This window comes from Dufourea novaeangliae, unplaced genomic scaffold (assembly GCF_001272555.1).
Source record: "Dufourea novaeangliae isolate 0120121106 unplaced genomic scaffold, ASM127255v1 scaffold681, whole genome shotgun sequence".
Lineage (NCBI taxonomy): Eukaryota > Metazoa > Arthropoda > Insecta > Hymenoptera > Halictidae > Dufourea > Dufourea novaeangliae.
Genome location: NW_015374567.1, coordinates 35267 through 51474, shown reverse-complemented (window position 1 = coordinate 51474; position 16208 = coordinate 35267). Strand labels below are relative to the sequence as shown.

Here is a 16208-nt window from a genome sequence, read left to right as displayed (position 1 = left end):
GCAGGATTGTTCTCCTCTGCCCTCGTCTCTCCTCTGCCTTTATTATCTTTACCTTCCCTCGTTCAGCTCTTCTAATATCCGCCTAGCTATTTGTTGCAGAATAACTGCTCCCACTTCCTTCTCTACTTCTTCCCATATTATGATCACGTTGTTTCTCCTCTCCCTTTTTCTTTTCTCTCCCATTCTCTCTATATATCACTGAGTCATTTTCAAATTCAGTATAATAATTATGTAATGAGTGTAACACGAATTAACACTTGTATTTCAATGAAAAACATGTACAGAGTCTATTTAACCTTTCCTTGTCTAATAAAATTCGTGTAATGTTCAATAGAATATTGAATGTCGATACTAAAATAATCACTTCATGTTCAACAACCTAATATTTTTTTATGGTACTACAACTTACTGGACACCCTGTATGCAAAAACGTTCACGATATATATTAGATTGTTACTGAATCACTGAATCAACAAGCGACTTTTAATTCCTTATGAAGCCTTTCTGAAATGCATTGTCACTGGTTAAGTATTCTAAGTAAGTATAGAATATTAAAAATTTGTACATGTACAACGTCTCGAATCTTCAGTAAGCCATACTTCAAAGATCATTTAATGGAATGGCACGGTTAAAGTTTATTATTCTCACAGGAATTTTCAGTGGTAAAGACGATTCAGAGTTATTTCAAAGAAAACGTTCGCCCTGTTGGATATCATAAGAGATAGCTATAAAGTTACGGATAGTAGAGATTGTTGCGTTTTACGTTTACCTTCCAGCGCCGTGCACTCTAAGATGTACATATTTTTAGTTGCGCCAGAAAGGGATATAAGTCAAATGTTTCCACTTTTAAAATATTGCCGCTTAAAGTTTGAAACATCGAATTGTTGCTGTTATCGGTTGGTTATAATATGCTTATTGGGTTCTACATGATTTTTCATGATATTCAAATTAATATGGATAATACAGAAAAATACTATAATGCAAGAAGACTATTCTACATTTTTTTATGGCCCCATTAACACACGCAATACCGGACAGGGAAGGGGAGGGGGGAGGGAGTAGTGGCGAGTTCTATTATAATGCCCATCACATTAGAAAATATTCTTTCAAAGAAATTTGGTAAAGGAAAAAAAATAATCAAAAATAGTCGTCAATGCGTAAAGGACTCCCATAGCAAACGTGAAAAATACAATAAACTAGACAAAAAATTGTTGTAGGACAGGATTATGATTCGTATTTTGTAACGACCTCTGTATTCTTCACAAAATTGTTTATGAAATTCTTTATTTACAATTATTTCAAGTTCAGTGCAATACTTTATTTTATACCGTTTATTCCTAGATATATTTAAAAGTTTAAAAAGTTTTACATACATCTAGGAATAAAGGCTATAAAATAAACATTCCATTGAATTAAAAAAAATGATTTTAAAGTAAAACAAATTTTTTGTAAGACATAGGTTTTCATTACAAAAGTGGGAATAAGTTTATGTAACAAAAAAGTCTTGATATTTCAAGCGTTGAGTAACGCAACAATTGGATTTTGTTGTAAATAAATTATATATATATATATATATATATATTATGCAAACAAATGTGATTTTAGTATGGATTTATATACAGGGTGTTCATGCAGTTACTAACTATTGTTTTTAAATATACGAAACAAATGAAAGAGAAAAAGTGTTACTGCTTTTCATAACTAACACAATATAATATGGAAAGTTTTTATGTTGACGATATGTTTTGATATACGAAGGCCATTGCAGCTTGCATAGTTGAATTTATCGTTGAATCAAAGGTCACGGTTCTCGATAAATATGGCAAACATAAAAAATTTATACGCGCTATCGCCATTCATATACTTACTTACCAGTTACGAGAAAGACGATGGCTAATAATTGCGTTAACACTTTGTATAAGTATTTTGTTTTCCAAATTCAATTTGAAGTGATTTTCAATGAGCCAATAAAGTTTACCAACAATCTGATGTAACTAATTGCATTGCGTTTCGATATGCGTTCTTTAATGCAGTTTTCTATCTAAGTACATGCCCAAGTATGTAGCCGTATCTTCTTCCGAAATAATTTCTTAACATATCTATTACTGTAGGTATCCATATTATTACAGTTTTGTATTTTCCATATATAAAGCCATAATTTATTATTCCAGTTTCAAATAATTTAATTATGGGATTAAAGTAGCTTCAACAGTACAGTTTAAATCCAGGTTTAAAATGTTATGCATGGAACACTGTTCTTGATATGTGAAACGTTGGAATTTTCTAAACGAGATCATTGTGGTTTTTCCAATAATTGCGATACCTGACCCGGAATTGTATCGCCGCTTAATATGGCACATGTAAACTCGCTGGCTTGATTGTGTGCTTTCGCCGTTTTCGTAGAAATTGTTGAAACCGATGGAATTCTTAGAGATATCACAACGGATTTCAGCTATACGACTCTATCTGCTGTATTCGAATTATATTTTGTTTCAAATGAATTGCGTTGGACTGCATAAAACAGTAGCGTCCGATTTCCTAACATAAGTTCAGTAAATAAATTATAAGTAATTATTATAATATAGAAACATTCAATATTTTCTCCTTGTGTTATAATTTACTGAATTTGACGTTCAAAGGTTTTGATATCTTTGGAACAATAAATTCACTGAAAGCTCTTTTATTGGTTTATCTGTTTTCAATTGTTTGTTGTGGATGAGTTGACTAAATATTTGAAAAATATTGATAAATTATACAGAAATTCTGTTCATTCGTACATCAAAATGGGAGTTGATATACAGATGAGTAAGACTTACACGGGTATTTCAATGTAAGTAATAAATAAGAAAGACTAAGAACATTATTTTATTAATAGCAATAGAACACTTGGTATATCAAAGCGGAATTTTCACTATGTGTTAAAACGACAGTTCGCTATCTATCATCAAGTCAATGTTAACACATTTTCCGTTAATCATGAAATATTTCGCGTTCTTTACGTAAAATTATGTTTTTTGCATCTTCTTTATTATCATATACAGGGTGTTCCAGCTGAAGGAGACCACTTAAATATCTCATTGCTTTTTAATGATATGAGAAATGGTTTAAAACACAATTTAATTAGTTTAGAAAGAAAAATACCGTGGAAGAAAAACATTTTTTATGGTCATTCTTTCCGTATTTTTTCAAAGTCACCGGTATTTTTTGCAAGAAAACATATATATTCTGTTCTATTGCATCTAGTAATAAGGTGAAACATGCACTCGATTATATGTAAATTATGACCTTAAGATGACTTTGGACCCCAAAAAAGTGATTAGATTCATCAGAACAGTGACCTTCCACACCTTCCTCTTTTGTCATGAATGAGATACAAACACCAACTGAAGATGAGAGCCAACAGGAATAATTCCCAAGAAAATAATATTGTCTTTTGTTGCAAAATCACCCTGCCTACGATGGTCACATTTTTAATTTCAAGTGGTTTCCCTGAAAACGTGAGTAGTTATGCTATATGAAGGAAACAATTGGAAGCACAAGCATGTGTTGGAGGAGTCCACCACTAGACAGCGCTGCTTTACACAAGCAGTATACGGTGTAAACAGTGGGATAGGAACGCATGATAATCCAGAATTTGACTGTAGTCCTGTAGGAAAATTTGAGTTGACTTTCTTTCAGGAATGCGTTGTAGGTACCTTAGTAAGTATTTTTGACCTGGGTGGACATATAAAATATACGTACTATATAATAGCCGGAAAAGTATAAGCAAACAGTTAACAAAGTATTGCAATTCGCCTCATAAATAATAACTATAACATATTGACACAATTTCTAAAAAAAAGTTTTATGATTAAGCAGCTGTCATCTTTGATGGCGCCATAGCGGGGATGACGTACCACGTGCATCTCCCTACTCAATTTTCCTACAAGACTGCAGTCAAGTCCAGGACTACAAGAGTACTCGCCATTGGGTAACATGTATGTGACGGATACAACGTTGATTGTACTACTCACTTGCTGAGGGCAGGAGGGCAAAGCAGAAAGATCAGTCGATTGTCCGGCAGACTTGAGCCGTACATGAGGCCGATACACGAGTCGGAGCCCGATAGCCCGTACCTCTTGCAAATGCTTCGTAGGTCCGCTTCTCTGTCCCGATCACAACAGCCGATCATAACTTCTTTGACGGAGCTCAAATCCAAAAATCCCTCTTCCAGCGTCACGGACGCGCATTCCGACTGTTGGGCCGTATACCTCCCCGATAAACTGGCTGGCACGGGGTCCTCTGGATTAGCAGTCAGCGAGAATTCCGTGAAGGCTGTACCACCGATCTGAGCAGTCTTTAGAGGACTCCAGGGTGGCTTCTCCCAAAGGAAAGTCCCGCAGGCACGATCCACCCGCCCAAAGACCAAAGCAGTCCTTGTAGTGCCTCCTTCGGAGTCCCAGTGCACCAAGGTTGATCCATGATGCAGAACCTGATAAAAAAACCTTGCTATTAAGGGGTGCTGTCGAATACAGAGTACAAACGATATTATTGAAGTAGACAGAAAATTTGTAAGATCATGAATTGAAGCAGGCTTAGATCGACTGGTGAACAGAGGCGTAGTGGCAAATCGACATTATTTTCTAACACTTTAAAACAATATGACACAAATGGTCTTACAATGTTAGAAAAAATTTATTTCTTTTCGTTTTTACTTATTTTTTCTTATAGAATTACCTCTTGTCCGGTTGCACTACCCGACCCGAGACACCCCATATAATATCTTTCAGATATCTATAAGATCTCTTTTATCTCTTATTATTAGATGTATCATCAACCAAGAAGTGTGTATCAACTTTAAGTGAAAACTGTCATCCTACGCGTTGTGCAGATCAAATGGCTACTTTCGCTTCTGCAGCTGGTTCTTTCCTACTTTATGTTTTACAAGTACCAGAACTAGCTCTTTATTTAACTAATCGTAAAAGCAAGTCACGTTACGTGTCTCATGTACATACGGCGTAAGAAGCAGATAACGAAGTGTGTTTGATGCCGTGAGAACATTGAAAGAATCAGGCATTAATAGTAGAAGTACCTACCTTTTTGAGATAAAAGAAATGTAAAACGATAATTTTCATCTGAAGTGACAAATGAGAACATCGTTCAACAAATTTTAACTTTTCTTCGGACTTTTAACATTCAATAGTCATTTCTTATAGATTTTTGTACCCTGAATGTGAATCTGCAAACGGTTTTACTCCAGCTTCCTCAGTTACTGCGAAATTTGATTTTGAAAAAAGAATTATCAACTTTGAACATTTCCTGTGTTCAAACAGTAATAGTTATTCGGTTGATTGTTGCGTAAAATTATTCTATAAACTCTGCCGAATAAAATGGTGTATGTACTTATTGCATTATGAACATTTAAACATGTTTAAACAACGATAAAAAGGAAAAAGACACTCGAAATGCACCAATTTTTGTAGATATTTTACAGTTCATTTGAAAAAGTAAGGGCCTAGGAGAAAATCTGACTACACCACGCGATACAGCCGACATTTTTTCGTCGGAAAGAATCAACAAAAGTAGTAACCCGCGTTCTGTTTTCAATACGGAAACGAAATTGATTCGTAAAACATGCAGCGTCGACTGCACTCAACCGCGCGGCGGCAGACCATACCGTACTCTAGTTTCACTAACAACTGCCGCCGCCGCGCCGCGCCGTTGAGTACCACTATAGACGCCACATGTTTTGTCAAATTGTTTCGTTGCAGAATTAAAAACAGAACGCGACTCACTACTTTTGTTGATGCTTTACGAAGAAGAAATGTCTGCTGTATCGCGTGGTGTAGTCAGATTTTCTCCTAGACCCTTAGTTTTTGAAACAAATTGAGGAATATCAGCAAAAATTGGTGCGTTTTCGGTGTCCTTTTCATTTTGAACATTATTTGAACATATTTAGATATTTATAATGTAATAACTAGACTGGGGATTTTTATGCAAAATGTTATTTTCTAAAGCAATTCATACAGGCAAGAGCAATATCATAGCAAGTATCATATTCGGTTCCGAATAAATCAAAAAACTTATTGGATCTGATGAAAGTTTTGTCTTTTATTGTATTTTACAAACCCCTATAGGCTATAAATGCATAAAATCCGCAGTCTAATAATAACAATTCATATTATTTTGTTCGGAAAAGTCCAGAGAATTATTTAGCATTAGAAAAAAACTGAATAACTATTACTGTAAATGCACAACACAGCTCCAAAGTTGAAAATTTGCAATTTTTGTAAAAATTTATTTTTTCAAAAACAGGATGTGCTGGAAAGAAGCAGTTTGCAGATTTGTATTCAGCTCATAAAAATCTATCAGAAACTCCTATTGAAAATTGCAAAATTTTTACGTGTTTGATCGTATAATTACAGTGTATGTATTCCCCTATTTGATTTCAAATTCCTTTTTAGCAAAAAATGACCATTTTCGAAATACCTTCCAAATGTTCTGAAAACTACTTTACTTATCATTTTGTTTTTGTTAAAATATATGAGATGGTAATGTTCTCTGATTTTTCCAATATTTGTGAAATTAGTTCGTACAAATTAATTTGTTATGTTCGAAATACTTTGAATATTTAAATACGACCCTATGGTAGGTGAGTAGCGTATCCTTCGAGTGCCCTAGAATTACATTTTGATGCACGAAGACCCGGCCTAAATTTGAATTTTAATTTCTCGAAAACGAAGAGAATTATGAAAAAATTTTATTCCGCATTGTCTAGATAATTTTTCCTGACAACGTCTACCTACCGAATTATATTATCGATTACGATGCATTCTGCATGTGTGGCCAGTGCTAAATTTCTATTACATAACAAAGAATATATTCGTCATTTTTTAAACAAAACTGGCATTAATCGACTATTTAAAACTGAAACAAGTAGTGTCTAGCAAAATGTGTACAACATTAAATGCGGTTAACGTGTTATAGAGATTATTTCAAAGCTAATGCTAGAAAGCATACAAAAGTTTTGTTGTCATGTATATAATATTTTACGAATATTATAGTTATATGAACGTAATGTTTTATTCATTGCGTCAGAAATGAAAACTTATGGGTTTACTACTAACTGTAATTAATTTTGAGTTAGTCTATCATCAGTACACTAGAGAAGTGATTAACTACCTCATTACATTTTATAAAATTGTACTCTTTCTTGAAGAATGAGACACAACTATTGTTAATAATGAAAATTCCTTTGCATCCTTTTTACCATATTACAAGTGACATCACCTTTTAAAATGTCACCGGATTTAATTATTTTTTTAACTATTATGGAATAGTTACGCAAAATAAATTTGCCATAAGGTCGAAAGTAAGGGACAAAAGATTTCAACATTTTCTTACGTCGTCAATTAGATGAGTTTCATTGGAAACATATTCTTCTAACGTTAATCCTTCCTATCTTGTTAAATTCAATGCTTCTTTTTGCGTTGTATGACTTCCTTCGATACAGGTGAATGAACAAAGAGAATTTCGTTTCAGCTACGATATCCCTCTTTATATTATAGTAAGAATAACATTAATTCCTTTAGTGACTGATGCATTTCATTGTTAGTAAGGAGATAAAAATTTGAACAATCAGCGTGGAATGTCGAACAAGCACTGTATAGTTTAATTACCGTCCATTTATTGGATTGAGTCGATTACTGAGTATGTTTAAAAATGATTAATAGACAAAATAATATGGGAATCATTAGGAAACAAAAGCTTTGCTGTCAATATACAGGGTGTCTCAGAAATGTCTCTCTTCTGGGAAATGAAGGGTTGCTGGGATGATTTGAAACCACTTTTTCCTTAACGAAAATGTTATCTGCGGCTTTGTTAACGAGATATTAACGAAAAACCCCGACCAATCAGAGCGTTAATTTGCTAGCCGAGTCTCCGCAGTAGCGGTGGCTACACGCTACGCTTGTACTATGAAGCTCCGAACAAGCAAGTTGGCATGCATCCCAGGAAACCGCGTATAATAGCAAATAAGAAAAACATAACAAATCGAACTTTTTATCATCATTCGTTTGTCATTTAAAGTGATGAATGAATGAAAGATAAATGTAAGAAAATCATGTGTAACGTAAAAAGACGAATACACAATAATTTTTTTAAACAGAATCTTTAAGAAGTCCGACGAAAAATGTAGGTACGGAAACTTGTAGAATTATTGCCAGGAAAAAGTCATATGTAGCTTGCGTTAAATTAAAAAAATAATAATCAACAAAAAATTGAATAGAACTCACCCTTTCGGAAATTCACCTGCAGCTTGCAGACTTGTGTCAGTAGGTCACTGTACGGATCCTGGTCATCGACGACTGAAGCGGTTTATGGCAGGGTATCGCCCAGTCCACAGGTGATCGCAGGTATACCTACCAGCCGAAGTTGAGGGTTGTTACGACAAGTGCGTCCGGGTTATTCCACCGAATACGTATTCACTTCACTGCACGACCACTAACACTGATGAGCCGACACGATCACTTAATGTATTTTTAATCGAACGTGTTGTTCCAACGTTAGGAAAATTGGTGGCCCCGAAACGGGCCGATTATTTACAATTTATCACATGTTTTACGTAGCCAAACGGTTGCTCAGTAGCAGCCGCATATCCGTTATTCTGTGCGTACCACCAGACCATTGCGTAATACTCCCGTGAACTGAACATCTCTGTCGCCAGATTGCTAACCGACTGACAGAATTTTTCCGAAAGGGTTTCCTCTACCCCCAAGTAGTTTCTCATCGTTACATTGTGAGTTCACTCCCACCGTGGCAACAAGATTTCGATAAACAGAAGCCACCATTCTAGGAAATCACGTGCTTTGCAGAAGTGCAACAAATGAACCCTCGTACAGTTTCACTGAAGCGGGGGCTCCGTTAATTTATTGCCAGGATACCCATTGCTTCGAGATAGAAAGCAGAAACTACGTTTTCTTGAGGAGCAGGAAGAAAAATTTCACGAACACATGTTGAGTTGACGCTGCTTGGCCCTGTCCGAGCACTTTAGCAGAGGCCAGAGCGGACGTTTCGCTACAGGACCCAGGGAACTTATAAAAGTCAAATATGTAAAGTGTTCAGTATGCAGGTATAAACCTGGAGACTGAATTTCAACCATTGGAGGAATCAACCAGCGTCGCATACCGTAACAGAAGTATCTAGAAATCGTAAAAATGCACTATCTGTTTAATTATACCCGTTGAAGTACTCCATCTTATACAAAATAGGAGAAGGCCACTCCAGATTATTTCAATGAGGTAAAAAACAATATCGATAGGGAATCATAAAAGTAAATCATCGTAAAATAACATAAATATAACAAACAAAACAAGTATAAGTATTTAATTATTTAATTATCAATTATATTATAAATTGTACTTAAATTATTATTTTTTTATATTTGTGTAAATTATAAATTATCATTGAGACTTTAATATTGTTTTTAACCTCATTTAAATAATCTGGATTGGTAGCGGTACGGTAATCGACCGTAACAGCGGAGTGCCAGGTTCTTTTACAACCTAGGGCTGTTTTCACTCCTTCAACGTGGATGAGAGCAGCTAAAAAAAATACGTCTCAAATCTTTTTATGAGAACTACAATCTCACAGAGTTCTATAAAAATTGGTGATTGTCAATTCGGGATGTTCCCTTGTGAGTCCACGTCTGCTATGAGGTCGAAACAATTAGGCTGTAAATAATCGAAATGTCCGCTCTGGCCTCTGCTAAAGTGCTCGGACAGGGCCAAGCAGTGTCAACTCAACATGTGTTCGTGAAATTTTTTTTCCTGCTCCTCAAGAAAACGTAGTTTCTGCTTTCTATCTCGAAGCAATGGGTACCCTGGCAATAAATTAATGGAGCCCCCGCTTCAGTGAAACTGTACGACGGTTCATTCGTTGCACTTCTGCAAAGCACGTGATTTCCTAGAATGGTGGTTTCTGTTTATCTAAATCTTGTTGCCACGGTGGGAGTGAACTCACAATGTAACGATAAGAAACTACTTGGGGGTAGAGGAAGCCCTTTCGGAAAAATTCTGTCAGTCGGTTAGCAATCTGGCGACAGAGATGTTCAGTTCACGGGAGTATTACGCAATGTTATGATGGTACGTACACAATAACGGATATGCGGGTGTTGCTGTGCAAGTGTTTGTAAAACATCTGAAAAATTGAAAACAATCGGCCCTTTCCGGGGCCACGAATTTTCCTAACGTAGTAACAACACGTTGGATTAAAAATATATTAAGTGATCGTGTCGGCTCATCAGTGTTAGTGGTCGTGCAGTGAAGTGAATACGTATTCGGTGGAATAACCCGGACGCACTTGTCGTAACAACCCTCAACTTCGGCTGGTAGGTATACCTGCGATCACCTGTGGACTGGGCGATACCCTGCCATAAACCGCTTCAGTCGTCGATGACCAGGATCCGTACAGTGACCTACTGACACAAGTCTGCAAGCTGCAGGTGAATTTCCGAAAGGGTGAGTTCTATTCAATTTTTTGTTGATTATTATTTTTTTAATTTAACGCAAGCTACATATGACTTTTTCCTGGCAATAATTCTGCAAGTTTCCGTACCTACATTTTTCTTTGGGCTTCATAAAGATTCTGTTTAAAAAAATAATTGTGTATTCGCTTTTTATGTTACACATGATTTTCTTACATTTATGTTTCATTCATTCATCACTTTAAATGACAAACGAAAGATGATTAAATGTTCGATTTGTTATGTTTTTCTTATTTGCTATTATACGCGGTTTCCTGGGATGTATGCTGACTTGCTTCTTCGGAGCTTCATAGTACAAGCGTAGCGCGTAGCCACCGCTAGCGCGAAGACTCGACAGGCAAATTCGCGCTCTGATTGGTCGGGGTTTTTCGTTAATATCTCGTTAACAAAGCCGCAGATAACATTTTCGCTAAGGAAAAAGTGGTTTCAAATCATCCCAGCAACCCCTCATTTCCCGGAATAGAGACATTTTTGAGACACCCTATACAGGGTGACAATAAAATACCCGCAATTTTTTTTGCTCAGGTTTTTGTCCTGTTTTTATTATTTTTCGTTTACAATGAATGCTATATTTGAATTTCGCGGAAAATTCTGTATATCCTAGTGCTGCCCTCTATGAACTTTTATGATATACGATTCAAAAATGGTGAAAGAAGCTCGTATCTCGGCTATAAATTTGTACAAACAGGGACATAAAGCAAAAGGTATGTCGAAACTGGTCAAAATGCCACTTAGAACCGCGTACGACGCTATCAAACGATACAAGGAGACTTATGGATGTGAAGATTGACAAGGAAGGGGACGAAAACCAACAGTTATTACTTCGGATAATCTCAACAAAATACGTTGCCGAATTTATCGCAAATGGCTAAAACCATTAGCATTAACCGCGAATCACTTCGATTGATGGTCAAAAACAGCCTAAAATGCTATTCTTATTAGCTGGTTCGGTGTTATCTGACGGAAGAAATGACAAAGCAGCCAAGGAAGAAAGCGAGGAAGTTGCTTCAGCTGGTCGCGTGTGGTCGTCACCGTTCTGTGCTTTTACGGATGAAAAACTGTTTACAATTGAGCGATGCCATAACCGTCATAACGATAGACAATTGTTGCCAAAGGGCTCAAATAAGTCATCAAGGCGAGTTTCTGTGCAACGTTGCCATTTTCCGACTTCTGGAATGGTTTGGGCCGGCATTTGCGCGACAGGCAAAACACCGTTGGTTTTTGTCGACAAAGGCTTAAAAATCAACGCCATCACCTATCAACAACGCATGCTTAGAGATGTACTCTACCCGTAGGCACGTCAGCACTTCGGAAAGAATAAATGGATTTTACAAGACTGGGCTGCGGCGCATTCGGCCCAATCGACAATGAGGATGTGCAAAGAGCTGTTTTCGGAGGTGTGGGGTAGAACGATATGGCCATCCAATTCACCCGATCTCAACGCAATGGATTATTCAGTTTGGTCAATTTTGGAGAGAAAAATCTCCTCTAAAAAATACACCACCGTAGAACAGTTAAAGTCTGTTTTAGAAAGAGCCTGGAACCAAATTACTACTGAAGAGTGTGCGACCATTGCAAATAATATTAAGAAACGTCCCAGAGCTTGTGTGAAGGCTAAAGGAGGATATTTTGAATCCTTCTTGTAAAATTTTATTTAGCGTTTTGCATTCTTTATAATAAAATAAAAATTGTTTTAATTCGATGAGTTTTCATAGTGTTATCGTCTTCGAAAGTATTGCGGGTATTTCATTATCACCCTGTATAAATGCATGTATAATTAGTTCATTATTCATACTAGAGGTATTTAAGAAAACTGAAATTATAAAAATGTTTCATATATACTTACACTTTTATATGTACATATTTTCGGCTCACAATTAATAATTTTTATTCTTAATGATTATTCGGCTCAAATAATCTAATGATTCATTACCAATAACTAAGTAATTCGTTATAAATCTTTTGTAATATAGAGAAAACTATCCAAAGTATCATAGTTGAATATTTATGTTAATGTTATAACTGAAATATGCCTTAATTTTATTTAGATGCTACAATTATTTTAGCTGCTCTGTATAATTTTCATGGAACCATAATTTACATTTAATATACAATACTGGATCACGCTTATAAATTATAATTATACAAAATAAATATTTCCTACTTTTTCATTTGGAATTTAATATTTTGACTGAAAATAAATATATTCTACATTTTCATTTATCTAATATTTTAAAATAAGTTTAGTAGTTTGTGTAGGCTCGTAAAGTGACAAAGGAAACAATGTGTCACCTAACTTATACGTTACTCTTTTTTTATCTATAATATTCAAATATTAGCTCCCAATTGGAAGCATACAAAATGCATTATATGTATAATATTATTCTGTATAAGCATGTGCGAAGTTTAGTTTAGGTAATAATGCATGATGATCTTTTTTTACCCTTGTGTGCGTATTTTTTATCACAATATAGTCCAGAATTCATTTCTTCAAACAGAAGAAAAAACTGTATCGATGGCATATCATTACTCTTTGTGTGCATAAAATTAAGAATGTATGCAATCAGGAAGGTACGCCAGCTGTTTTCTTCTACTTGTGAATGAGCTGCTTTAAAATTTCTTCTACTCCTTCCGAAAGCATTCTTAAATTCGTGTCTCGACCGTGTAGAAAGCCAAGACCTTTAATAAAGAACATGCCCTTGTGTAACTAAGGCTTGGACCAGCTTCACGGAGATTGAATGAGCATTTGCATAAAAGCGTTTTAAAGCACTCTTCTTCAATTCTCTGTCTGAATTCTGTTGATACAGTTGCAATGCGAGTATACTGGCTCCGGCACCTAAGCACAGATTGAGAGGTACGGCAACTTTCCTTTCTGAAGGAAATACACAGGAACAACGGATAATCTAATTTCTTATGGTTTGATCTAGAAATATCTGTTGAAGTGGCGTTCCATTGATTTTTCTATACTTCTCTCTGATAATTCTTGGCTGAAGTAGCTTGTCATCATACGCTTGACATGTTAAACATGAGACGTTTTCAATCGGTACACTTAACATTAAAATAATTTTTCAGTCAATCGATTTGAAATGAATATCGCATGCCTTTTAATGCTTCTGTAGCGGACCCTTACCGTTTCGGCGTTTCCCTGAGCTACTGCCTAGCAGGGCATTACATCTGAATAGCAGTGGTTTAGAGTAGGCCCGAATTACGTCGTCGTCTTCCCAAGTGCTTCAAGGAGAACTTTCTCTTTTTTGGAAAAGTCTCGGGAAAAAAAGACATATGTTTTCTCGAGTAACTGTGGGAAGACGGTGGAAACTGGCAAAACATGATCAACCGTGGAGCTGTTAATAGCGTCCGATACACCATTATTCTTCTACTTTTTGATTGTTTAGTTTCTATTAGTTGTCTTGTTTTGTTATAGTTTCGCTATTGTTTGTTATTGTGTCGTTCTTGATGTTTGAATAAATTTTGTTCTTGTTAAGTTGTGTGCACGGTTTCATTGAGGATATGTACACCTGTGACTATTCTAAACTTTGTTGTCGAGAATAAAGAACTACATTATGCAAAGTGTTTCTTAACATGTGGAACATGTGTATTTCAGCAGTGGACGAGGGATACAGAAGCAATGAAAAAAGATCATATAAACATGTGCCCTATTTGATTTTGTTCCTGAGTTATAGCCATTTTTATATTCCTTTAATACATAATACTTTATTATTCTTTTAAGACACTTGGAAAGTAGATATATAGTAGATATGAAAAATAGGAATACGGGATATCCAAAAATCATTTAATTTTACTTTATGACCCTTTTTTCCGATCTTCATTCTTTCAGCAACTAATATTTTACATATTTGAACATCGATAATTTTGATGCACAATGTGTACAGTTTCTACAAAAACAAAACTAAAATCTAAAACAAAGTGCTTCTAATTGTAAGAAAACTTTTTAAATTTATAAAATCAATATTTATTTTTTGAATTTTACCTTCTACGGCCTATCTATGAATATTACAACATTGCAGTAATTAGCATGTAGTACAGGTAGAGCAATGGAATACTCTTTGTGACTCTAAACACAAGATATTACATTGAAGTCGAGCATACGTATTAAAAGTGAAGTGGTTGTATGTCAATCCATTTCGTCCGATTTAGTACCTTGAATATGACTCAAGTTAGGGAGTTAAAATTTCAAACAAATTGATATGTAGAATTTGAACAGTTATAGTTATAGTAACACAAATTAAATAAAAACTGACGTTTGATTACACCAATTCTAATATGAGATTTGTTAATTATACAGGGTGTCTCAGTTAACTTGATCACCTCGAATAATGAGTTAATGGTACATTTTATGCAAATTTTTAGGCGTGGAACTTAAATAGCATCAAGGAACACATCTTATAAGGTACGTGCTTTTCTTGTGTGTGGAGCCATTTCAGAGATTTCAGGATCATCTTTAATTTTTTTAATGGAATGACCTATTTTTTGTACCATAAATCGACAAAGTATCAATTTTTGGGTAAAAATGTGTTGACCTTCATCCGTCCTAAACCTAATAGATCACGAGATATTTACAAAATAATCACTGTATTAAAATCGCTGTATTGAAGTTGAGGGGCATCAGTTCGAGCACTTACATATGTATAGCTTCCAGATAGTAAGTACGTGTTCAAAATTATTTCGTAAACATCTCATTAACTATTAGGTTAAGGCCGTATGAACATCACATTTCTACCCAGAATTTGATACTCTATCGATCTATGGCAGTGATTGGCAACTCAGCGCTCGCCAAATTCACTAGCGGGCAACGGCGTGCAGCGTGCGGCAGTGATGTCAGAATTGTGGGTCGCTTTACCCTCACCACTCCCCCACTCCGACGTACCTTCGGCTCCCATTATGACGTCCCGGCTACCCCCACTTTACGTCCACCGTGCTGGCACACACAATATATCCCAGCCCTGTTCGTGTACGCTGCCCGTTCGGGTTTTTCAATGAGGAAACCTTGGAGACCCTCGTCGAATCTGAATTCTCACTGTGGTGAAAATTCACGTTTTCGATGCGATGCCCGGAAACCTACGCGCGTGAGCAACAGTCAGGGGACACTGTAGGAATCCTAATGCGGCGGTTTCCCTTTTAGTTTTAATTATTTTGTAATTTCACTTTGTAACCTCCCAGTAAAATAAAAAACATAAAAATATTCATTTGTGAGGCATTTAAAAAGAAGAAAATAAATGTTTCCATTACAGTATTTTAATTTTTGTATACAGGGTGTTCGACTACTAGTGGGAAAAAGTTTTAGGGGTGATTCTTTGGTGATTCTTTGAGGCAAAATAAAAAGAAAATCAAGAATAACGAAATTGCGACAAATGCTTCGTTTGATAGTTATAAGCGTTTAAAAATTGACCCAAATGATGGCAATCTGCACGCACGGAGTGTCAGCACACCACGGTTCGTAAGGGGCATACAGTCACTTTAAAGACTCAACGACATGCAGGAAAAGCAGGTAGGACAGCTGTCTACTTACCCTGTAGAAGATGTCGATAACTTGTGACCGCGTTATTTGAGTCGAATCCACTTGTATAGCATTAACTCTGGTTACTCGATAAAATGTGCAAGAAGTGAAAAAATCTTTTTACGAATATTATCGAGTAGAGAGGGTTAAAGCCCCCTCTAGATGTCACGT

General features: G+C 35.8%; 1 protein-coding gene across 1 annotated transcript in view; it reads right to left on the bottom strand.

Annotated features, from left to right (window-relative positions):
• The window catches only part of LOC107193182 (1-phosphatidylinositol 4,5-bisphosphate phosphodiesterase epsilon-1-like), a gene marked incomplete at both ends in the record, with an annotated part of 68087 nt that overhangs the window by 38580 nt on the left and 13299 nt on the right, over positions 1-16208 (bottom strand). The window contains one exon of the mRNA XM_015582585.1: positions 4014-4471. Coding sequence (XP_015438071.1) covers positions 4014-4471 — 458 coding nt within the window. The remainder of the gene's footprint in view (positions 1-4013; positions 4472-16208) is intronic.